This window comes from Coturnix japonica, chromosome 8 (genome assembly GCF_001577835.2).
Source record: "Coturnix japonica isolate 7356 chromosome 8, Coturnix japonica 2.1, whole genome shotgun sequence".
Taxonomy (NCBI): domain Eukaryota; kingdom Metazoa; phylum Chordata; class Aves; order Galliformes; family Phasianidae; genus Coturnix; species Coturnix japonica.
The window spans coordinates 879656-906433 of NC_029523.1; the positions used below are offsets into that span (position 1 = coordinate 879656).

The following is a 26778-nucleotide window of genomic DNA, read 5'->3' on the forward strand; positions in this document are numbered from 1 at the left end:
GGTTTTTTTTCTGTTTGTTTGTTTTTCTGACACAGATTTTCCATTGTATTTTTTAATATTTTCCTTCCCAGTTCAACTACATTTTGTCATATTCAATTTCACTGAATTTTAACCTAATGCTGGGGAAAAATTGCCAAAGGTAGTCAAAGCAGCAGTGATTCACAGATGCACAAAGCCAGATTCCCTGCAGGTTGCTCAGATTCAAGAATCAATTTGTATGTCTTTTGCCTTCAACAGCAGCAGAGATCAGACGCTGCCAAAATCCGAGTGTGTCTGCATTCTCAGGTGATGGAGGAGTTACTCTGGGTCTACCTGGGTCTACATAAGAATTAAGATATGACCACTTGAAGAAAAAAAAAAAGAAGAATGAGAATGCCAAAAAAAAATGAGCTCTGCTAGCTAAAGTCTTCTTTGCTTAGCTAGCTGAAAGCTGAATGCTAATATTCTAATCACAATAAAGAAAAGGGCTGTGGTTGAAGAAGATATATTCCTCTACAGTAACTGTTGTGGGAGGAAATAGGTTGGCCTAGTCTTACTTTAATTAGGTCAATACACATGTGGAAAATATACAGCAGAGAAAGAGCCTCATTGCATCTTCCACCTGCCCAGTGGGAGATGAGAGAAATGAAAACAGCAACATAAAGCAAGTTTGATAAGTTTTGCATTACATTCCTTCTCACCTCTGCCTATCATTTTGGGAAACGTAAAAGGTTTATTAATGTCACTGATAAATACAGTCTCATCAATTTAATGACAGATATCCACAAAGATTACTATACTACTACTCCAAACAATAAAGGAAGACTGTCTTGGAAATAACTAAAGTGCATTTATATAACCTTCTAAAGCCATTCAGCATTTCTAAAACCACTGAGTAATATATAGATAAGCGTATAGATAATGATGTGAAACGTTTTGCCCTAATGGCACATTGATATGTAAAGCTTTCATAATGTTTGTTAAATTGTCAAAAACATTCCTACCAGAAAAGAATCTGTTACAATCACTTACCCTCAAAGAACAGGTATCTTTTGTCTTCGCATCTTTCTGTTTACCTCTTCATATCATAAAATGCCTCTTCCTGAAATGACATATGCAAATAAATAAATGGACTATAGTAATTATAATCACTACTCTTGATATTGTTCATAGACAGTCTTCCTTTACCTGTAACACTGGAAATGCAGCCTTTATGGTATTAAATGAATTATGACTTTATGTAGACCTGAATCCAGTGTGTGTGTGTTGTCTTGTTTCTGCAGACTGTTATTGTAACCCTTTTGGTTCAGTCCATGATCGCTGTAATGACAGAGGATTTTGTGAGTGTAAGGAGGGAGCATCAGGGCCTAAATGTGATAAATGTCTGCCGGGATATATCTGGCACAGCTTGGGCTGTCAACGTAAGTAACTCAGAGTTGCCCCTCTTCTGCAACTTTGCTGCCTCTGCGTCTGTGTGCTATCATGTGCAGCTACTTAAGAGCAGAAAATAAGCAAAACCTCTGCAGGCTGCCAGAATGCCATACTGCCTGAAACTTTATGGAGACTCCCAGATAAGAACAGTAGATTGGCTGCACCATCCATTAATTTTAGTGTGCTTTCAGTGTCCTTGCTCTTGCTAATTCTTGCAAGAGCTCCCACTGAAATATATAAATGTGCGTCTTGCCATCTGTGGAAAAAAAAAATGTTTTGTGTACTAACATTTCAGCACATTGAATCCAACTTTTAAATTCTTCCTACAAGACAATTGGTAATTTTTCTGCATGTTTGGTATTGTTTTTGGTTTTGTTTTTTTTTGTACTAAACTTCAACCTTTTGGATTAACTTAACTATACTTTCACACCTCAGCACTGAGACTCTGAGCAGTACAACTGCATAATGCTGGTTTATTATGTTATCATTAGTGAAAACTCCACAAAAGTTAAATTTAAAATATAATTGGAAAAAAAACTTCCTTAAAAATAATAGCTGAAATTTGGTGTAAACACTGTTAGCAACAAGTGTCGTTTTAGCAGTTAGTTGAATATTTAGGTACTTTTCTGGTTAACAGGTATTGTAAACACGTGAGTGGAAATATCCCATCGGTACACACTGGATTAAGGCTTTCACTGTCAGTTTCTTTTATTATAACTGTTTTGATCACCTATTTCCACAAACTCTATAGAGACCTTTCATGATTTTTTTCAGCTTTTCACAAGAAAATCAATATGATTCTCTGCAGTAGAATTTGAATAAAGCATAGCAAACACTTGTGTTCACACCGTGGGTTTAAATAAGATATTATGTAGCTAAGATACTGAAGGGGGCTGAAGGTCTGTGTACTGTGTTGTACAGTCATATAATTAATATGGAAATAGACAGAATAGGCTGTTAAATGTATTGCATATTAACTGCGTGGTTTCTTGTCTTTATGATTTGGACACTATAACCCCAATAATGTCCTTCTAATGAGGATTTTTTGAGCCCAACATGTAATCAGACTGATTTTAGCTGAGTCAGACAATTTGTAAAAGTTTTAGACAGTTTCTGGAAATGCAAGCTAGTGCTTTTCTGTTTGCTGACAGAACCAATTAAGTGTCCCTTTCTGCGTTGTAATTTCCTGAACAAATCTCCATCTGATCGTGTTAATGTCAGATAACCCCCAAGTTTCATCAACTTATCTGATGGAGTTCAGAAGAAAAACTAGATGCAGTTGTCAGTTCTATGGAACAGACACCAAATTTAAATCTTGTTTCAAGTCTTTTCCTGGAGGAACAGAATTACAACTCATTTAATTTTGCAGTGTGGCAATTTTAGCTTAGTTATCTTCCCATTGAAATCTAAACAACTTACTGGCAAACAAGGGGGCCCCAATATACAGAAAAAATAACTACTCATTCTTCTGCCTTAACAGATCACTAAAGAATTATTTGTTTGGACTTGTAGCGTATTATCATATGGGGTTCACTTGAGCTTGCACTGCACAGAAATATAAATATGCTAAGATGGATACACACACAGCATACCAGTATGTGCTTGTTTACTTTTTGTCATATGTAGCGTATTGGTACCATTACAAAAATCTATTTGTACGGACCTCTGTTGCTAAACATTGTTGATCGAGGACATTCAGAAGCTTTACCTTCAAATAAAGTTAAGCCTATACTTTAGCTAGTTTAATTATTCTAATGATGGTGACAGTAAATGAAATGGCTTAGTATCAAGTATTAGTGAACCTATTTGGGTAAAACAGTGCTGAAAATCCTGTTGTGTTCTAAGGCTTACAGTACATCATTTGATAAATTACTGTTCAGAGTCTCCCTTGTACAACACATGGGTGAAAGACACAGAAGCTATTATCCTCAGAAGTATTCATTTAGGTACTGCACTCTTACTGATTTCATCTAAAACCTTTGAGGATCCAGGTAGAGCACTCATCACTTGCTTCTCTGTGCATACAGAGGTCAGATGCAATTTAAGACTTTGCCTCCCAGATAAAAAGCACCGTGATAACAACTGTTATCTTACTGAATTCAGGGTTTATGCTACACAGACACAGCAGGCAGCCAGGGTCTGGTTAGAACAGGAAGCTTTGCTGCCCTCAGAAGTAAAAAGAGGAAGAGGTGCAGCTGTGCCTCTGTGCCCACCCCTGGACCCATTTGTGCTGCAGGCAGAGTGTGGGGGAAGCAGCCAGGGCTCAGCCCTCCACCACTCTTCCACATAACCTCCAATGGTTTTCTCACCTGCACACATACAGAGATCAAAGCAAGAGAAATGAATTCAGAAGAGAATGCTCTGGTCCTGAAACTCTTCTAGAACCTCAGAAACATGGGAAACAGGATAGCTGTATTTAATTTTTCTGTTTTATAGCAATTAAACAATTTCCTTTAAAAACGGATGTAAAAACAGAAGAAAACAAAGCTCTAAACCTAGAAAGAAATTAAACCAGCAACGACAGTTGTTTTGGACCAAAATGAACAGTTTAACTTAATGATAAGAGGTTCCCATAACAAAAAGTAGAATCATTTGCTCAGAACTGAGTCTGAAAAACAGATGAAGAGAAAATATCATGCAGGACCATTTGATTTTCTAAGCATGCAGGTTCATAGTATTGCTATTTCATATTTCTCATCCATGTTATGTCAGGCATCTGAATCCTGTTTGTGTTCATATAGGAGTGCTTAAAAATAAACCTTTTAATTTCAGTTTCACTAGAATTGATTCCAAATGCAGCTGTGTATTTATCCAATCCAACAAAGAAAGTTTGGCAATCCCAACTTAGCAGCATAACTCTAATTTGCCTAAGACATGACATTCCCATGGAAGAAAAAGGTGATATTATTCACTATCTTCCTTCATACGGTTAACGAGCAAAGAGGGATGTTGGAGTATCCTTGGTAACAAGGATAGCTTGCATCCAGAAGTTAAATTCAGTGTATTATTTATTGACAATCATAGTTTTAAAATGTCTTGTTTCAGTTTCAGCCAGATGCCTTATGCTGACCTCTGAATAGTTGCTTTTTATTTTATCCTCCCCCCCCCCCTCCATTTCAAATATTTTTTATTAAGGCAGGAAGAAGATTACAATTACACTCTTATCTTAAAAGCTCAAACTGTGCTCAGTGCTTGTATCTGGACTGAACTTTTATCACTGCAGCTCACTAGATAATTCATATTCTGTTACAGCGTGCATTTGACTTCTTAAATAATTTAATTTTATTTTTTTTTTGTCTGCATTTTATCATATGCTACAAATGTGAGAACCCCAGGCATTTGATCAAAATCATTGTGCAGATTGAATTTCAAAAGAAAGTTAACCTGAAGTTGTGACCCTGTGAATTATATTAACATTGGCTTTTGGGTGTTTGTGATCAGTATTCAACAATAAAAGATGTGTTACCATCTTTTTCTTAAAATACATCCCATTCTTCTTTTCAGGCTGATTAAATACATAAAGGTAACGGTATTTCCTCTTGAAGGTTAGCAAGTTTTTAATACATATTTGTACACAGCTGTATCTGCTAGCCCTCCTGTATCTATATATTGACTTTCTGCATGGGGAACTATGACACAAATTTAGAAGTGGAAAGTGCTGTTTTTCAATTCGTCTTTGTAACTGCCTGTGTGCCTGACCACAGACAATCCATTTCTATCTTATTCCATCATTCTACCAATGGCAGTTTTAAAGCTTTTATTTTGCCAAGATATAGCAGGATTTCCCCTTTGCACAGGTGCTACACTAATTTCTAGTTCTGGTCTGTTTTGGTACCTGGACTGGTGCTAGCAAGTGCACTGCCACTTTGTAGCCAGGGGGAAATAAATACAGACAACTGACTGAAAGGTACCAAGTTCTGAACAGTGCTGTCCCCAAGGAACAATCTTAACTTGGTCTTTATGCACAAAACACTGCTTTTACAATACCTATTTTACATGATTGTTATGCAGAATGAAGAAATTGCGTGTGTATAGGGATTTGGATGTCAGAGAAACGCTTCGCTTCAAACTACTCTAAATTTAAATGCAGAATAATTCTCCTTAAACCAATCCAGAATCCCACTGCTTCAACTCAAGGCAAAGTATGACTTACAGGTGTAATAACAAGCAAGGCAAAATTACAAACAAAATTACAGAGTTATCAGACCTGATTCTCAGATGATTCAGAACGCTGATTCCATTAACCTCAGTGGAAGCAAGCTGGCTTACTACACATGCTGAAATCCTGGGTCTCCTAGAGCTGAGAAAAGACAATGTGAATATGTTTATTATCACGTTAATTCCAAAATGCACGGCCCACAAAACAGCCATGCAGATATAGCAACAGACAATTTTTTACTAACAAAGTATGGGTATTATGGAAAGATACTACTTTTTAATGAGATGTTGAATTTAAAGGAGAAACAGAAGGCTCATCTCTCTCTGCAGAGGGTATTTTAGACACATAAAAAAAAAGTCCAGAACACAAACATTGTATTTTACAGAAAAAGGATGAAGTGAACCATCTTTCCTCTATGAGGAGCACAAAGATGAAAACACAAGATGCTTTCTATATATAGGTATTAAACAGACTCACATAGTAACCATAACATGGCCAGTTGGAATCAAGTCTCAGACTGCTCTTAGTACTGCCTCATTAAAATCTGTCAAGCATCCTGAAAATGGAGCAGCCTGCAAAAGAAATAAGTTAGAGAGACATTCATAAGTGCTCAAAGACGTTATCTAAAGCATCTCTGTGCTGGAAGGAAAGCCTTTGTGAATAGGTTAAGGACTGTGAGTTAGCTAGCACCTGTGTGTGGGGCAGCTCAGGGAAATAATGGGCCATGAAACAAACAGAAGGAGGAGTAGCACAGGGGGATAGTTTACATAAGCTAGCACCTTACTAAGAAACAAGAGGCTCCTAATAGGCTGCAGTTCTTCAGCTCAAGAGCTCAGATAACCAAGTGATCAGATTTGCTTTCTTTGAAGTGAACAGAAATTGAGCGTCAGCATTTGTGCGTTTGACTTTTATTAGAAACTTTTTTCCCCTGCAAGGTAAAGGATTGGATTGGTGCAAAGAAGTTCTTCTCTTGATCTTGCCCAGGTATTAACTTCAAAGCTGCTGTTTTGCAGTTGTCCAAACTGCTCTAATGGCAGATGCTGCAATCCCACTCCTCCCAGTTTTAGTCCCACATCCCCAGAAATATCTCAGGCATTTGTTGGACTGTCTCTGAACCATTTTAGAGCTAAACCAGCAGGATACTAACCAAACAAGAATTTTCTGCTGCATTGGAGAAGGGGATTGCAGCCCATCCTGCGCTGGGAGGGATGTACCTTGTCAGCTGGGCTGCAGTGGGCTGCTCCACAGCAACATTCTCCTCTTCATTAGATCAGTCACAGGCAGCTGTTGGTATTTGTATCAGATGAAGCCACACAGTCTCAGATGAACAAGCAAGTGGATAACAGGGAGACATCCTAAAAAAAAAATTAAATAAAAAATAAAAATCAACTGTTCCATAATTGCTCCACCCTGCACTCCAAAAAAAAAAAGGCACCATCCTGGCCTACAGAACTATTGTATTGAAATGGCATAGGAACCTCCTATGGGCAGAAAAAAATCTTACGTATGCAGGGACAAAATGAACAATAGCAATGGGTTTGGGTAGAGTGTATTTCAAAACAGGCCAGTTTGCTAAGAGGTCATAGAGTTTCCAAGTACTGCAGTACTTCTGGCACTATGTCAAAAGGAGCATTCTGAATAACCAAATACAAGGAAATTCATAAAAAGTTAAACAAGTAGCATTATTTGTTTTCAGATGATTTTAAAATGGTTAATATTTGATAGCTCAATGATAAATATTTTAATACAGTATATTGCAGTCAGTTAGGAATAGATCAAAAATAAGCAAAGTAAGCTCCGTAAGATAATCTTTTATTAGGCACATGAAATAGAACGTAAAGCTTGATAGCAATTACTGTTTAATCTATTCACATTTGGAAACATGTTGAAGAGAAAACTTATCAAGCAGTTAATTGTTATGAATTATTAAGTGTTCATTTGAACAGTGATGAGCAGGTCTTTTCCTCTGAAGATATGTCATGTTTTCCTTGTAAGCCTGCTCAGTGGCCATAACTATAATTTGCCTGCTCAGTATATTTTTAGGTGGACAGAAACAAAAGGATCTGTACCACCACAGACACACTCATGAGACATTTTTATGAAGAGGCCTTAAAAGGATCATTTCAGGAGCAAGTTAAATAATTTCCATCCTACTTAACTGGAGTTAAAAACTACTGACCCGAAGCAATTAAAGATAGTCGGCACTTCCTGCCATGCCATCAATACAACTGACGGCAGTGCTGACACCAGAACATGCTGATAATTAAAGCTTCGGTATTTAGGGCTTTAACTTCATTTACATGTCTGCAAATATATCTCTCCCCAGAGATCTTTCTGTTCATGCTGATGGCAATGTGAAAATCAAAGTTTAGTTGATAGGTGTGAACTTGTAAGGTGCTGTCTACCCTAACAGAAGCTAGCCTCCCCCAGTGCAAGTAAAATTAAAAATTAAAATAAAGGCTCTCAATATTAAGCATTAATAAATGGGTATGATTGAAGCAGGTATACCAGTATTCAGTCTACCTGTAAATAGCTGATGACTCAAAGCTTTTTAAAGATGTACTGATACTATCTGAGGTTCTTCCAAAAAAAAAAAAAAAAAAAAAAAAAAGTATTTTTTTATTCATTGACAGTATTTATTATGGGTAATCTATAGAGGTGTAAAACATCTCAGACAACGTTTTAAAGGAATTCAGTTGAGCTAAAGGATTTTTACCATTTAGTATCAATATGTTGAGTACTTTGGCAATGAATATCTGAAAATTATCAAGTCCTTTGAAGATCTGAGCTCTCAATTAGAATGCTTAACAGAACTATTTATTTTTTTTTAAACTGTATTTCTCAATTTTCAATTCTGAGCATCTTACCTAACTTGTAGTGAAGCTGGTCTTCAAAACCTTCATGGCACGTGATTATCTTCACATTTCCACGCCTGTAGACACCGGGACATCTTAGGTAGAAACCTGAGAAAGTCTGCAACCAAGGATCAATTTATCACAGTATTGTGTACCTCAAAGTAGTATTGAGCAGTATTTCATTCAATACAGGCATCCAAACTCTAGGAAGCTACAGTGTAGGGACTGTCTTAGCCAAAGAATTCATCCTTGGTCTTGATGAGCCTTTGGTCCACTGATTTGTCTAACTGCTTCTTAATAATAAATGCAGTAATTCTTCAACTGGCTGACTGACAACTTCATTTGATTTTTCCTAGTTCTTGGGCAGAAGAGATGTAACAATAAATGAATAATCTTTTCCAGTTCATCTTTTCCATAATATTCATGATTTTATAGATTTCCATTGTATTTTCCTTCAGTATATCTTCCCTTTCATAAACTAAGTAATCCTATCCATTTAATCCTCCCTTTACCAGTAGCTGTCTATATCTATGGTCAAATTACTCTACTTTATTAATAACAAATACCTTGTCAATATTTCAAGTAGCATTAAAAACATTGGTGCATCATATGGTGACTTTTCTGTTTCATCTTTTTTCCAAAACTAATAAAGAAAATCAAGATTTCATTTGCCTCTTTGACTGATGCAGTCAAAACTGTCAGTAGATTACCCAGAACTACTTTTAATATCTTTCCTAAATGGTAAAAGTAGGTATATGGGTGGAGGCATTACTAGGCATTACTTGTCATAACTGAAATTCACCTGTGATTTTATTGTATTATTACCCAGCGGCTTACAAACACTTTGGAAAATCTTTACAGAACAACACTTTTATAATACCAGCAAACTTACATTACTCTTCATTCACTTTTCTAGCACACTTCTGCATGTTTAATTCCTGACACAATTCTTGGAGGACTGAGTGGTAGTCTCTTTTCAATTGTAGTGACTGACCTTCATTCTTATCCCATTATTTATTCCATGATTAGTGACACTTGAAAAAAAAAAAAAAAAGACACTTCCTGATAGCTTGGTTTATCTGAAAAACACTGCTGAGGGATCTCATGAAATGCTTTTGGAGGTTGATGTTACCAACTTGATCATCTGTGCCCAGATGCTGCTTACGGATCCTTCAGAAAATCATAAAAATAAGAAAAAAAATAAGTCAATCCCTGCTCATCATACTCATTCATTTATTTGCTAATTCTGTTCTTCCTTACAGTTCCTATCAAATCACTTCCTGCTGAAGAAACCATGACACCTTAATAGTCTGTAGATCTTCTCAGTCTCTTTGGAGCTCTGTAGAAAAATCCCATCTGCTAAAGTTCCTTCTTACAGCTGATAAAGTCAGGCCCAACAATTAAATTAGTAAAATCACAGGTAACAGAAAATTGTTTCTGCTTATTTCAAAATCCTTGGATCAATATTATTTGTTTCCTGTGACGTGATACAACACGGTGTTCTCAAATTTTTAAGAATGGTTTCTGCAGAAATGCCTTCAGAATGTGCCCCCATCAGGAGCAGCAGTGACATGGTAACCTCCTGAAACTCTTACACATACTGAACACTTGATAGATGTTTTTTTCAACAGACATATCTGATACACCAATCATTTGCCCTACAGACTTACAGGAAAGCTTATATTTCTGATGTGTTTCCAAAAACAAAGTAATTACTGATTTTATTACTTCAGTACATTGCCCTAATTCATTTCTGGCCTTCCTTGGTGCCTTAACATGTTCTTATAGTTAACATTCTAGAGTTGATGCCCTTTTATCCTTCATTATCATTTCAGAATTGTTCTTCTTTACTGTTGGTAAAAATTGTTTTTGTTTTGATATTCACTTTACATCCATAACGAGACTTGCTCACCAAATCATCTGCAGTTGTGGTGCCCCTATGGCTTCTTTCTTGCTGATAAGTGCCCTACCTACATAATCCTCATCTTTGTTCATGTACTAACTCTTGCAATGAATTCAGATTCACCTCATATTTAAGCATATAAGTAAATAATTCTTCAACAAACATGAGAATGATGAAATGAGAAACAAAGTCATAAGTGCTAGTCCATGTTTTTAGCCAGAACTTTGCTCATCATATAAGAACAATGAAAGTGAGTAAAGTTTTGCAGGACTTAGCCAAAATGTATCTAGAAGGGAATGAAAGCCCAAACACAAGCATTATGATATTCGGTACAACATTAATTGTATTGTTCCTTTCAGTTTACTTCATCACTGTGCAATTTTGAGATAATTTTGCCATTATGAATGGCTCTTCACTCACGTTGGACTATATCCAGTGGCAAAATCATTAAAATAAACCTTTAATGGGAGCCAAGTCAAGCCTGTTATAATTATCTTGGCTATTCTAAGGAGAATAATTAAGTTGTTAATAAAAGTTTTACTATGATGATCAGGTGAGAAGGGAAAGATGTGACAGTACTGGAAGTTTTCTACGGAGAAGAGAGAAGAGTTTGATCGTAACTCAGATGTCGATAATTAATATCTGTAGGATCTCTGTCAGCTTGGTGAATTATAAAGGGACCACGTTCATTAACATCTCTTATTACAATACACAGCTGGGGCACATGATGATTAAAGCATTATGCCCAAAACTAGTTTGTGCATTTTTATAACTACAGCTTGGACGAGTACTTCTTAATATGCTATTTTCTTCTGCTCTTTTCTAATAACTGTCTTTTTGTTCAGTTAGAACTGCAAAGCCACATATGGACAATTATGTGGATGCCATTGGCTGAACCTAGTGACAATATTTTGATTTGTACTTCTCTTTGTAGATCAAGTTACACACATTTCCTCTTTAAACTTAGTACAGTAAAATTGAAAATCTCTCCTACTTTGTAGACAAACATGGATTCTGTTTCTTTTTAATACATACAAAGAATAAACTATAAAAAAACATCTACTGATAAAGAGAAATATTGTTCCAGCTTAGGAGATCAGCGATGGAACTGTATAGTGAGCATCTCTGAATTGCTGAACAATCAAATTTGAAGGCTTTTCCAATGGGCTCAAAAATATATTCTTGCACTTCAAAACTGCTTAGCCATAACCTCTTTGGAGGCAGAACTGTCACCTAAAAAGTTATGTTCATCTTCACTAGCACCCAAGAAACAATAGGTCAGGAATGCACAAGAGTTAGAATCAAAAGAGCTCCCAGCTGTTACCCATATACACTAAACATTTTCAGCTCCCATACGCACTGACTGACGCAGGAACAAAAAATACCTCCCGTATTCTGAGCATAGAAATATATGTCCATAGCAGACAATTCTGAACAGAACACACCTGTGTTCTGTTAACGAAAACACTTCATCACTGAGCTCCAAATATTATATATACTTTAAATGGGAAATGAATTTCCCTTTAAAGTCAAAACATCTTGAAATAGGACTCCTTTAGAATATCGTTTCCAAGGAGAGTAAAGAGTTTTACCACACGTCACTCTTTTTTTAAGAACTGAAACGGCATTTTGACAGAGAGGCAATAAGTGCTGAGTAGAGTCCAGGGAGAACACGTTGCTCTCACAAGGTTCAGAAAACCATCTTACTTCCTACTGATTTCAAGAAGAGGAGAATCCCAAAATGAGATTTAAACTGGGACCATTATTGCAAGGAAATTTATATTGAGGGCAAAAATAACACCCTTAAATCAGCCCCATTGTGCTGACATTATGAAGCAAATTGCAGCTCTCTGAAAGACTTCAATTATAAGGAAAAGAAATCCTGTTCTACACATATTTACAGATAAATTACAAAATTGCATTACAATGCAAATGTCTCAAAGAAAAAAAAAAGAGCCAGGTGTTTTTGAAATGACTGAAATTACATGTGCACACATGCCATTTGGTGCACTGGGAAGGCACAAGAAACAAAGGCTCTACATGCACAGCATAACTTCTGCACTAATTTGGAAATTTGGATCCAGATTTATACCACTTATCAAAATATAGCCATATACTGCCATAATTCTTATGCAATGACCTGAGAGATCTGCTTGTTCATGCAAAACCCTCACTGATTTAACACACAAAAGCTGCTTAGAGAAGTGTACTTCGGTTATATCTTTTATTCAGAGGCACAATGACAACTTAACGATGCTACAGCCCACGCCTGCTCTGCAACATTAGAAGACTTGGAGCGTACTGCAGGTTGAAAACACGAGGAAGCTAAGACGTGTTGTGTACCTCCCGCACCTTCTCCCACCCATCCTGGCTTTGGCCCAAATCCCTCTGCTCCAGTTCCAGCTCCTCCTCTTCAGCATTCATCTTTCTTTGAGCTTAGCAAATAATAATTCTGTAGCTTTCTTGCAGACTTCAGAAAGGCATCATCCCACTGAGATCTGCATCTTACCAATTGGGAAAAGTTCTCTCAAAGAGCATTTCACACTCCATCTCCCCCTCCATCCCCCCCCATGGTCTTATTTCACTGTGTTTGAAACCTGATAAGGAACCCTGGCAGGAGTCTATCCTACCCAAGACCATCTGTCTGTGCAGATGTTGGCCTGTGACATGATGGCTGCCTGGGCTTGCCATGTGGCTCCATGGAGCAGGATGAAGCTCAGTGTTTGATCTCTCATGAAGGTTCAAGCACAGAGTAGTCCTACAAAAAGTCATCCTACCTGGAATTACAGCCTTATCTCATCTTCAAACATCACGTGCACGTATGTATTCACCATCCAGCACTTTACACACGCATGCTGCAAACACTGGTTCTTCACATAGGAGGGAGTACAAAGGAATATATGCAGTCCTGAGGGAGATGGGTGAACGGAGGAAGGCAGATCTCCATTGCAGTCTCTGCCAAAACGACTGAAAGAGAAGGACAAACACGATAGGAGTTATGGATGTCCAGCTTCTGTGTGGTTGAGTCCTGCATGGGGTGGGGGGGGGGATGTCTGAATGTTATTTAGCAGAACTCCATTTACATATTCTCTAAGGATCCTTCAAAGAAAAATACTGTCACTTTAAAAATAAAAGTAATAAGAATTTTAGAAATGCATTTTCACAAAAATTGAACATTTTGTGTGTGGTGCTTTTGTATCTAAACTAAAGGTGAGCATATGAGTTAGTAACATCACTATCTTCAATACCCTGAAGGAGTGTGAGGAAAAAGTCAGTTTTGGCTGCTCAGACTCACACGTGAGTGGAAGACTTTCTGAGTAGTGCTATCATTTCTGCTTATCATGAAGGTTGAAGGTATTGATACGACATATCTGTAGAAACATAACACAGAGATTATAGAGGAACATTCTGAACTTCTGTCCAGATCAATGTAGATGTCTTATTTTTCAGCACTGATGTGACATGGCAATCCTCTGAAAATTGGAGAAAACAGCTGTAAACAAAATAAAGCAAGTAATTCTAAGTGAAATCATATTATGTAGTTGTCTATTCCTTGAGGATTTCAGGTTACTTCATTCTTCACTAATAATCAAATTTTAACACCTTTGCACATCAAAAGTTATGCAAGAACTTTCCCTCTGTTAAGTACAGAAGGAAACAGCTTTTATTCTTTTAAGAGCACTGCAGCTGAATATTTTTATATCTGATTTATTTAATATTTTGTCAAATTACGATCAGTACCCATATTAAGTGACACTTTCTTTAGTCCATATAACAGTACAAAGAACTTTTCTGACACTGTACCTGAAAAAATGTTATTACAACCCTGTTAACGTCAAATTAACTTAATTGTAACAGCTGCATAATATTATTGTGTAAAAAAATGTGTAGGTCAGTCAGTCTGTACATCTTCAAATCAGTCAATCTCCCGTAACATATTATGATTTTTAATTGTGCACTTACCAAACATCACTTTTGGAAAGACAAATAAATAATCAGGGCCATAGAAATTTCGTTAAGAGGCAGTATGGTTAGACCAAGGCAGTGGTTTTGCACTGTGTTTTGGTACAAGTGTCTTTTGGACATTTATGCTGAATGGTGTGATAATATAAGTTAAAAAAGAAAAAGTAATTTTAACTGAAACACTAGCTAAGTTGGTCATGTTGGTTATGCCTGTGCAGCGTATTGCAGCAAAACTAGTGCACCTGAAAAGAATCACTCTGAGAGACCAGCATCTATTTATCCATCTGCAATCTATCTATTACCCAACTAATGGCTGCCCCGTCGTGAAGATAAATGCATACTGAAACCTAAAGCTAGCCTGTGTGTAGCAATAAATATTGTTGGCGAAAACTACCATGAAGTCCTTAATAGCTTTAATTATTTGACACATTAATTTATTATTTTTGCTGAGTGCTACAAGCCAGATGATTGAGTCACCTTATTGGTATTCCAGTGAGTAGAGTAGGAAAATAAAGCACAACACCATCTAAAATCCCACTTACAAGGCAGCATATTATCATCCAGTATGTTTCAAAAGGAATTATGACATAAGATCATTCTTTGATTTCATGTTAACAAAATAATAATATAAATAAAAGCAAAGCCAAGATAAAGCGCAGGAGACAGTAAAGTTTTGCGAATGTTTCTTATCTTCCTGATATATGAACATGAAGTAGGCAAAGGTTTAACTGGTCAGATTAGAAGAAGGCACACACAACATCATTATTTGTAATTGTCGGAATATTTAAACATTTTATGCAATTGCACATGCCACTTACAAGCTGGTAAGATTGCACATTCCTTTTTTAACTTCATAGTTGGTAAATGTTTTTCAACCTGAGACTCTCCAAATTCCCTTGGAAACAGTGATCAACTCTGCAGTTGCATACATCTGAAAAAACAATACAATGTAGTAAACAGAACAGGAACACACAGGACCTGCATTTGTACCCTCCTTTTGTTAGGGCAGGCAAAACATTTGACTTCCCTTGGCATCAGCCTCTCTATTATTCACACGCAGCAATAACTCTTACTCATTCTGAAGAGCTTTGTGAGACCTGCAGGGGCAATGTTTTTATCCCCACTCCAGAATAGCTCAACAAAAGCACTCTGAAGGCTTTCATCCACATTCAACACAATATGTCAATGTAAATTCCCAGCATTGTTGCTTTAACAAAAATAAATGTTGTACCTCAGATTTCAGATACTTTGCAGGAGGTATATAAATGTTTTACCTTTACACTGTAGCTAATCTTCACAAACTCTGAAAGTTCACCTGCCCAGAGATCCTAGTCCATTTACTTTGCACATTCATGTATTGGTCTTTTATAGTAGAGTATTTTCCTAACACCTCATGCAAAGTTTCAATTTTGAAAAATACATGCAAGAGAAATGCAAATTCATCATAAAAACTTACTTATAGCTACCCTAGCATAGCTGAAAGTCCCAATTAAATATTAGAGAAATATCTCCATATCTATCAATTACATCAGAGCTTCCTTTCCCTTTGATAGTTACATGTGCATCCCATTTTAATATCCTTGCTAATTATGGTAGTGTAATTTAAGATTACTGATGTTTTCGTTGGATGAATGTCACCGTGAAGCTTCTGACAGATATTGCTCACAACTTCTCACATTTTACAGGAGTCATCTCCAATGCAGTTGGTTGTACAGCAGCACTGTATTACAGCAGATGTCAAATGCAGGCATGGTGGGAACCTGCAGGCTAGCCTCCTTCCATCCTAAGGGAAGTTACAATCTGCAGGGACCTGAGGGTATTTGAGGAACCAAATCCCACCCACCAACTGTACACAGGACCTCTTGACCTGTGTCCTCTTGACACCCTGTCCTCTGTATCCAGGGGGTCATTATGCTTAACCAGCTTTTATTGATAGTGGCTGTATTGAAACCCAGACATAAATAAATAAATAAGTAGCCATAAGGGAAGAAGACAGATGATTTACAAGTGTTCATTTATCTCCAAGAAGATAGAAATAATGGTACCATAGCTTACAACTTTGTTAGCAGAATACAAATGATAGGGATGTGTAGTGTCCCTTCTGAGCAAATAAAGCTATGATGTAGCTTATTGCTTTCCTGAGATTATCCTAAAATATGGTAGGAGTCATACTGAGACACTGGTGCTCCTCCATAAGCAAAATGATTAAAAATATGGGGAAATTTTTTCTTCCCTTTGAGAATTGTTCTCTTTTGGACAAGTAAAAAATCAAAACCACGCAAATTACACAACTGAAAGGTTAATTAACCACTTCCAAAAACTCTCCAGTTTTTCTTGATTTCATCTCGACCATAATTCTTAGATGACTAAACCAGCATTTGTTTCCAGCCATTTTAACAAGCAATCTGGTGTTGTTGCTGATAAAAACATTATGACTCCTCGATCAAGCAAGCGTATTCCCAAATTCTGCCCATCTTTCTGACAGATTTGATTCATTTCTTCTCATTATTTTTTATTAATTAAATCCAAGAATTTTAGATAAAATGAGACAGGGGAAATGATAAAATAGTCACAAAATGTGAAATAGAGTAACTTCCTACATCTGCTGTCCTTTCACCATGTTAAAAAATATATAAAATAGTTCTATGGTGGGATTTATGCTTTCAGTAGCAAAATCATGAACTAGTTACCCATGTGGATGCCAGGATAAACTGGAACCTATTAGCAGGAGAGGGGAATCACCATCCATTCTGTGGCTGTGCACAGGGAAGAACTCTCAACAGTAGCTGCATCTTCTGGTAGGAACCCTGAAGACTTTCCCTGCAATTTGAGTAGATTTGGAGTGAAAATTGTGCAGAAAGACCAGAAATTACATATAGACAAACAGTCCAAGAATTCTACCAGAAACTTGCACAGTAAATGCAGTTCATTTATGATGCACCTATCAGTTACTCTCTGATGACTTGATAAAGCTGGCTTTATTTATTATTTTTAAGAGCACTTGTGCCCCAAACTGACATTTCTGAGACAAGCCAAGATGGAGGCATCCTGCCCTTAGAAACATTCTCATTTGGTCAGCATTTATTCCCTTGTGCAGTTTACAGTTTCATTAATCACAAACTGTTTCAACGTTGCAGCAGACGTTACTGTATTAATATCTGTCATTTTATGGCAGCACATTTGACACAGTAAGGTGTATGCCTTAGGCTTGTACTTGTCCATGCTGATATACTTTGTCTCAACTTCATAATGTGCCTTGTTGCATAAGCAGAAACCAGTTTCCTTCTTATACCACCTAAGCATTTGTCTCGTCTTGATTTGGCAGCATCATAAAATAGTTTTATTTAACCCAGTGGAGCAAGTGATCAATTGCTGTCACTTCAGAAAAAAAATCATTATGGATATATTTAAAGGAGAAATAGCTGGTTTTTATATAAGATATCGCTGATTGATATAAAATCTCTGAATAAGTCTGATAAACTCTCTGACATATATTTATGGCATTTATATACATATATATATATACACATATATATATGTATACACACATATACAGTACACAGTCTTTAAATACATATATATATATATATATTTATATACATGCATTATACATATATGTGGCCATATATATATAATACTGGCTGTAAATTTAACTGATAACAATAAATAAATCCTAACAATAGTGTAATAGTAGACCTAATTGGGAGAAGGCTAGGGAAAGAAGTCTTAGTGATGAAACCTCCAAGTGAGTTACTGACCACTCTATATTCAAATCACTAACACAGATGTTAAACAGATTTGAGGTTTTGTAATACAGCATGCAACAGTAATTGCAACAGCAATTGTTGTCAGCATCTCAGAAGCCTGCCTACTTAGAAACTTTCCTCATGTCCTTACATACTCATTCCTAATATTTACTTTATATGGCTGAAATCTCATGAAAGTCAGTGGAGCTCCACATAAAAATCCTTAAAACATAACAAGAATAGAACTAAAATCTTTTATACTGTATAAAAACACCATCATTTGAAAGAGACTGTTTTGCATGCCCCAGCTCCAGTAATGTCAGTTTGACAAACTGTAGAAAAATATTACTTGTACCTTCATAACTGCAGAGGTTTTCTTGTGCATGTTTGCAATCTATACACATAGAGGGCTATATTCTTAGCTGTACACAAGCTTCCTTATTTGTTGCAGTTGTTTGGTTTTGGTGTATATATATATATATATATGTATATGTATGTATGTATATGTATATACACACACAAACATATATATATATATATATTTTCATTATATATATATATTATATATATATATATATTCATTATATATTCATTATATATTCATTCTATCCTGGAGGGAGAAGGAGGAAGGGGGCTGATCTGTTTTGTTTTAAAATTGTTTAAATTATTACATTTTTGAAGAATAACACCTGTATTTTCTTCAGCCAACAGGCCTGCATGCTTTCAGTTATTAAGAACAGATGGAATCCAAGGTCAAAAATTCTCATGATTTCAGTAGCGCCATTTATACAAACTACAGAGGAACAGTAAGGAAAATTCACTGCAGTGGAAATAAAGCCAAAACATGTGTCAGCTCCCTAGAACAAACCTAACTATGTGATATACTCACAGCCAAACCCATTAGCGTGTCCAGAGCCCATAAGACGCAGGCTCTGTAAGATAAAAAGAAGTGAAGAGAGAGTTGAAAGAAGGGGTTGTAACAAATGATATCACCAAAATAAAAGTGCAGTGAAGAAAAATAGTGATGGGAGAGATCATACAAAAACGTTGCTTGAAATGAAAGGCTTAAAAATTCTCAATAAAGTAAAAAGGTCTTCTAATAAAAAGATGTCTTTCTTTGATTTCATTGTTGATGATCCTTAGGATGTTTTTACAATGAACATTTCAAAATCAACCCAGACTCTGATGAGAAAAGGAATGCCATGTATGTTAGATCAAAAAAGATGCCTTTTGCTTGGGGTTATTGTCTGCTTGTTTTTTAAGCGAGCGGTCCATCCTACCTCATGTTTCGTGTGGCTGACCCATCTAAATATGATGCCACTGTAGGCAAGCTGAACCAAAATGAAAGTAGCTAGGTACAAAATACACTTTCTTCTCTCTTTAATGGCCTCCCTGAAGGATAAGAGGCTAAAAGAAATTAGTTTTAAATCCATTTTGGTATTGTTTTACCTGTCTGAGCAGCAGACAAACCAAAACTCTTGCATGTTTTCTGAAACTGCCCAGAGAGTAGACACAAAATGTCAGCCAACAGTGCAGTACTGTGTCTGAGGTGACACTCCAGATCAAAAAGAACAAGGCTTGCGTTTGTATTACTGGGTTTATACTTTTGCTTCATAACTAAAATCAGCCCTAATATAATTTCTATCTATATTTTTCCAAGAAACTGTTATGATAAGGTTTTGGACAGACTCAGAAATTTCCATGTAATATTTGTGTCTGAACATCTAAGAGGAAAGTAGACATTTGTCAAACATCTGCACTACTCTCAATATATTTCATTAGATACCTAACATAAATTCTAAGAAACACTCACATATCAATTACTTCTTGAACAGCTTGAACTAGTGGAAAGACTGGGTTTTCCTGCCCTTATTTTCCTTTTTTATTCTATTTGCAAATTTAATGACATTAGAATTACAAATCAAATAGTTTCCTGCAAATGTTTTTGTAAATTGAGGTAAGTCATCATTCAGTATTTATAAAAGTCTTAATCCTACAAAAGGAGCTTCAATAACTTATTAATGAGTATTTTGGAAAAGACATTTAAGTTTTAACTTAAAAAGTAATTACCACCTCCTGCTAATTGAAGGCGCTTGTTGGTTGTCAGTGTTTTTCCCCCTAGGACAGAAAAGCTTCAAATACTTACCTATATTCACACATGGCTTTTTTCTGTCTCCTTTGTGTAGTGTTTTTAAGGATTTTAAGTATTTCACTTCCCACATTAGCACTAGAAGATCTGGAGACTGTGCTTAAAAGGGCCCCTTAAAAATCCAGCAAGGTCATCCACAAAAAATCACATATCTGTTATGTTTCTTAAATAATCAGCTTGGTGTCCTGTCTTCTAATCCATGAAGGTCTGCCAACAAACCATGGCTACTTTAGGCACTCAAGTCTTAAGAGGCAAGTATGATTAATTCTGAATTAGTTTTTATTTGCTTTGCTTCTCAGTGTTTCATTCTATGATTAGAACTTTGTAGCTGAAACCTTTCAGGTTATGAAATATTAATTGATAATGTTTCATTTACATGAATTGTCCAGGCATAGTTTGGGACACCAAAAGCTGAATGTGAATAATAACTCTGTTTATCAGAGTTCTGACAATAAGATGTAGAATGGGAGTATGGCAGAGCAAACACCTTCCATTTAAGAGCCTTCTACTTCCAACCAGCTTTCTATTGTTACAGTTAATAGCCAGTTATGAAGGTAAGGCAAAAATGGTTCAGCATGTCTTAGCAGTGGAGGCAAAGTTTTGCTAAGAGTGGGCAGGGACATAGCCCAAACATAACAGAATGCCAAAGGGGTTTTGCAGTGGGCAGGAAAGCCCAGTGTTTTCAGGCTCAGCACTCAAGAAAAGACTAAGGGCTACCTGTGTGCCGGGCTGTAACAACCCTTCCTGCCCCCACCAGCACTTCTTGGAGTTCCACATACAGCAGGTGGCCCAAGGTCCCAGCCCTTCCTTCTCTGCTCAGCAGCTGCCACGTCTCTGCCTCTTCAGAGTAAGCCAGGAAGCTGCTTCTGAAATAAGTATGTTACAATGCGTATCATAGCAGAATACCAGATTAACATTAGAAACACTATTAATTTTCAAAACAACAGTTAATATACTTGCCCAATATACTTGGAAGCATGTGGACTTGTTTTATTTGAGGAATAAATTTCATTCTAGACCTAAGTGAAAGCACTCCATTTAGTGATTCATGCTGCTGACATGTTACATTCATTAGCAATCGAGAATGCAAATCCTAAACTGAATAAATATAACAATGGTTAGCAAAGAAATAGTTAATATTTTAGGTCTTGAATATAATCCTCACCAGGCCTTCCAGAAGGTGAGAATGGAATTAGAGTCGATCAGAATAAACATAAAACTAAAGTCTGGCAAAAACAGAAGGGGGAGGGAGATTTCGTTTCAGAATTTCCCTTCTAAATGACTGCATTTGTTAGGGTGCAAGAGAAAAACTAAGGAAATCTTTGACATACAAGACTAACAGCTGAAAAATTTTGATGTACTAAGAACATTAAACTGTATTTACCTTAATGCATTTCTGCAGGCAAACTTATAAAACTATGCATAGAATACTGAAGAGAAGTTTTTGGTTCATCTCTTAAGGACTTGAAAGAAAACTTTTTAAAAATAAATTAACAGTCTTAATTAAAAACTCTGTATCTGTAGCACTGTATCCAGAATTTTTTAGTCAACAGTAATTACACAGGAGTTATGTATTACTCTGCATCAGAGTGTAAGGCAGAACAGCCCTCACATAACACAGAGCCACATCGGTCATCCACATCTAGCACTCTGTAACATGACAACCAGCATCTGCGTAAATGGCCTCCTAAACAAAAGGCTATGATTGGCAAGGTAACTAAAGTTAATCAAAAACAAATTTGTTTTTAGCAACTAATTAGAAAAAAAAAAAAAAAAAAAAAAGATATATTCAGAGGCAAACATGAAGTGAAATATCTACAATTTAAAAAGTGGTATTTAATTGACTGTTGATTTCCTCTCCGTTAATCAAGGCAAACAATAGTCAGTATTGATGGAACAGATATTTCACCATTTTTGCTGCCTGATTTGCAGGAAGCATCCCAGCAATGAGTAGTCCTGACCAAATAGGCACAGAGGATGTACTGACAAATTATTTTTATTTGATTATTACATATATTTACCCATATGAAAATTGAATATTAAAACTTGAATAACAAGGTCAGGTTTAACTACATGACTTTTGTATCTGAGGCTAAATATCAACTTTCAAAAAACAGTTCATTTTTTTTTTTGCCCTGTTATCTTGAAATTTTTCTAGGCTGTTAAGTTCACCATGCTTACTTGGTGATGATTTACCGTTTCTTGTACATAATAAACGCTGTTACAATGAACACAGAAAATATTCAAATTCAGACATACGTCTGTCACCTTGATGGTACCTTTATATCCAGATCCTGACATTACAGTTCATAAACAAGACAAAGATTTTTAATCCAGAGATCTCAGGAAGGGGCTTTGATTATTAACATTAACAGTATCACTGAGACACATAATTTAGCTGCTCTCCCTAGATTAGATCTGTATAAGTTTCTAACGCCGTGTGTTATTATTTGATTTGCTTGGATGCACAACATTAGAAAACCCCCTTCTCAGGATCCTTCCAAAGTCAGATTTTTTCTTTTTCTGAATGAAAGTCTGCATGTAAAAGTTTGCCAGTAATATTCTTAGAACACAGAATTGTATAGATTGATGTAGAATTGCATCACTTAAGGGCTTGGGCTGTTTGGATTTTAGTTCTGATATTACTGCTTTTTTTTTTTTTTTTTTTTTTTTTCTTAAGAAGAAGAAATTAGCATTTATAAAACTACACATTTTTGTAGAGCTAAATTGAATATTTTAAGTGAAAATAAGAATTATTTTCCCTTAGACTGAATTATTAAGGTTATTTCCAGGCTAATATATGTATAAACAGCATATAATGTTGAGACTGTCTCAACAAAACCATTCTCCAGTTCCCCTAGGGAAAGTTTCTTCTGTCACATCCTGCTTAAATAGGAGGTGCAAATCTTTACTAAAATTAACACTCCTGTGGAAGGCAGAGCTGTATACATAGCACATATTTTACCATTGTTGTTCTCCAAAATATAACAGATTAGCACATTCAAGTACTATGTTCCTCTTGTCTCTACATATTTAACAAGTGAAATATTTTGATAGTTTAAATAAAAAATAAAATTAAAAAAGCTGCCAGATTTTCCAATAGAAAATAACTACGTAGCTGTAAAACTGTTGCCTGTGCTATTTTCTCTCAAATCTTTTGTCAAATCTGATTTCTAAGGTCATTCCATCAGGCTGCAGTGCCTAACCAAGATAGTTTTGAGTTGCCAGTTACCCTTGTACCAAAGCAGAAAATCTAATTAAGAAGAAATATTTGATCTGTAATGGAAATAACTATCTTTTATTTCCATATGCACGTAGCATAAAATCCCCATTGGATAGCATGCTGATTTTTCTGCCTGCGCTTGCCTTATCTTTTTTGCGTACTTTTATTCAGATCATTGATACACACAATTCTTGGTTATAAAATCTTGCCTTCTCAAAGAGACCCTTTAACTTTGGTGAAGCCATGTTGCATTTTTAACCCTGTTTGTGTTGCCCAGAAGCCTTGGATACCCTGTCCCTTCCATGTAACAGCATCCCTATCGTTCCACTTTAACAGGAACTGTAAAAATGCAGACATTGGCACAAAGCAGGTATTAATATTCATAATTCATTATTAATTCATTCATAATATTAATTCATTAATTAATATTCAGTGGTCTGAAGTGAACGATAAGTTTCCCCAAGACTACTACTTAAAAAAAGATGGAAAACTAACAAATAAAATACCGAAATTCCAACGTGAAGCATTTAAAAATCAGATCACTTCCCCCGTTCCCATGCCTCAGGAAGAGGAGGGAAGTGTCAGATGAGCCACGGTGTTTTGATTCTGCTTTCCATGCAGACTTCCTCCTGTAGATGTACTGGTATTTATTCTGTTTTTCTCTCACTCCCTCCCCTGCTGTCTTGCAGCAAATGTGTGTGACAATGAGCTCCTGCACTGCCAGAATGGAGGGACATGCGTCAACAATGTGCGGTGCCAGTGCCCTCCGGCCTACACTGGCATCTTATGTGAGAAGCTTAAGTGTGAAAGGGATCCAGGAGGCTGCAGCCAAAGCTCCGCCCAGGGCGCAATATCACATGGTCCCTTATTGATGCTGATGGCCCTACTAGGAGCAGCTGGGCTTCACACGTGCTAGGCTCCATATGGCCGATGGCATAGTATTTGGACTGCTTCAAAAGAACGTGCCACATGAAAACTAAACAAAATCCAAGCGTTTGCTACTGAAATTTCAAAAAGGAAAAAGAGAGAAAAATAACACCACATACAAACTAGGAAGGCCTAACTGAACTAAGCCATATTAATCAGTTACGGACAGCGCTCTGAGTCAAGACTGCTCACCACAACCGGAGATGGGCTGGCAGCACCTGCTCTGCCCAATCAGTGCTCGCTGCCAGGCTCACACAGGACAAACAGCTTGGAAAGCCCCAAAATGGAAAGAAAAACAACAACAACAAAAAAAAACATTTGCTACTCTTCTCTGGTGCGCTGCTGTACCTCCGCCCAGTGTGTGGACCGACCAAATAAAGGCATTCTTTGCTGTCAGTGCATTGTGGGTATAAGGAAATCTGTAAAAGCTGCCATATTGGCCTGCTTCAGTCCCTGAATCCTCTCCAACCTGTGCTTTAGTGAACGTTGCTCTGTAACCCTTGTTGGTTGAAAGATTTCTTTGTCTGATGTTAGTGATGCACATGTGTAACAGCCCCCTCAACAAAACTCAAGCCAGTCATATCCTTGTATACCTTAGCAGCACCGCATCAGTACGATGCTGTGTTCACCTACTGTACAAGAGTGGCTATAGGACAAAAAGTGTATTTATCCTTTTGTATTCAAATGAAGTTATTTTTCTTGAAATAATGTACAATGTAGATTTTTTGTATTATTGCCTATTTGTGTTACCAGACAATTTGTTAATGTATTTAATTCTAATCAGATAAGAGAAAAAAAATACTTTTTATTTAGTCCTTTTCTTTTACCTTTCATTTAATTGTGCAGAGATTTCTCTGTATGGGCAACGTGCTGGCATCAAAGAATATCAGTTTACATATATAACAAGTGTAATAAGATTCCACCAAAGGACATTCTATATGTTTTCTTGTTGCTTTAACACTGGAAGATTTCCAAGAATAAAAACTCCTGCATAAACAATTCCAGAATCATGTAGTACTATTTCTTAAGACCTTTTCTGGGGGAGATAGATCACTGTACCATGTACGTGGTAGAAAAACAGATTCAACAGTGGAAATCACTGCATGAAAATCTAACCTGGTTTTAATTTTTACTGTATTTCTTCAAATCATCATAAACAAATTTACCTAAGGAAAATTTCATCAAATCCTAAGCATGGGAGGAGTATGAAAAGTTGAATAGTTCTCATCTTTGTTCTCTCAAGGCATCAGAGGAATTATTCCAAACTAATTCAACAAAGCATTACAGAAACTAGTCTTTATATCATAGAGTATGTGGATTTTGGCAGTAACAAAGTAGATATAGCCACAGCTTAACTTGTTTCTGCAAAAGCTTCATTAAAATGATATGTTTATATATGTACTAGAGTGCCTAAGAAACTGCAAAAACAGCAGCAATCAGAAACATAAGATTTAACATTTAACAGAGTCAAATTTAATATTAAGAAGGACTGTCAAAAGATATAGCAGCTTGTAGATTAGAAGTGCTGCTCCAGCAAATAAAGTTGGTTTTAAGTATTGCCCAGGGTGTAATAAATTCTTGCCTTTGCCTTTATTAGGCCAATTACTGAGTGTGACAGAAACGAATAGGAAGAATAGATAGGTAAACCAAAACCTCAGCAGTGTTTCAAAGCCCTGGAAAAAAAAAAAAAAAAAAAAAAAAAAAAAGAAACAATTCAAGAGGCAGCAAGACTGTGTGAATTCATTTCCTGGCAATTTTCATCATAATGGCTTTAAACAGTTTACCAACATAAGAACCTCATCTAGAAAACAGTTAATTAGCAAAAACATAAAAAATAAAAATCATGAGAAAAATACATTTTACCTGGTTACCGGTAAGCAGAGCAGAATTTAGAGCACAGCAGAATTTAGAGCAGTGCCTTCTTGGATAAGCTCTTTGGCTGAGGAATGTTTTTCAGGCCAGAACTCGCTCTCATGAAACACATAGACATGGCAGGTCTTCATTTCATAAAGATGGCCATGAGCACAGAATGAGTGGTCTACAATAAGAGTTTTAAGACAAATCTAGAGTTTAGGTGGCTACTAGTTATGGGCTGTGTTAGATTACAGATATATATGAAAAGGATGTTCACAATATTAATTGGAAAATTATAAAGCGGACTCAATGAGAAATATAGATGCTAATACAGCTGAAAGGCAGAGCCAGACATTACTTATAATTAAATGGACTTCTAATATTAAAATGTGGGTTTTAGTTTTTCTTATAGTTTATTAGCACAGACCAAATAATTGGAAAAAATGCACTTAAACTGTCATTACAAACTCAAGACTTTGTGGAAGTGCTAAGAAGGCATGTTATGCTCGTTTGGTTAGTCAAGATTCTGTCAGCAGTGCTAGAGTGTAGCAAATATCAGATTGTAATCAATTCAGCCTCATTCGAATTT

At 36.3% G+C, this 26778-nt stretch overlaps 1 protein-coding gene across 12 annotated transcripts in view; it reads left to right on the top strand.

Annotated features, from left to right (window-relative positions):
• The window catches only part of NTNG1 (netrin G1), a 149239-nt gene extending 123789 nt beyond the window's left edge, over window positions 1–25450 (top strand). For 6 of the 12 annotated variants that reach the window (XM_032446166.1, XM_015869499.2, XM_015869501.2 and 3 more), the window contains 2 exons: window positions 1263–1400; window positions 24098–25339. In XM_032446166.1, coding sequence (XP_032302057.1) covers window positions 1263–1400; window positions 24098–24324 — 365 coding nt within the window. In that variant the 3' untranslated portion in view covers window positions 24325–25339. Of the gene's footprint in view, window positions 1–1262; window positions 1401–24097 lie in introns of all 12 variants that reach the window. The other 6 variants (XM_032446168.1, XM_015869505.2, XM_032446169.1 and 3 more) reach the window with 2 other exon arrangements.
• Window positions 25451–26778: the final 1328 nt, after the last annotated feature.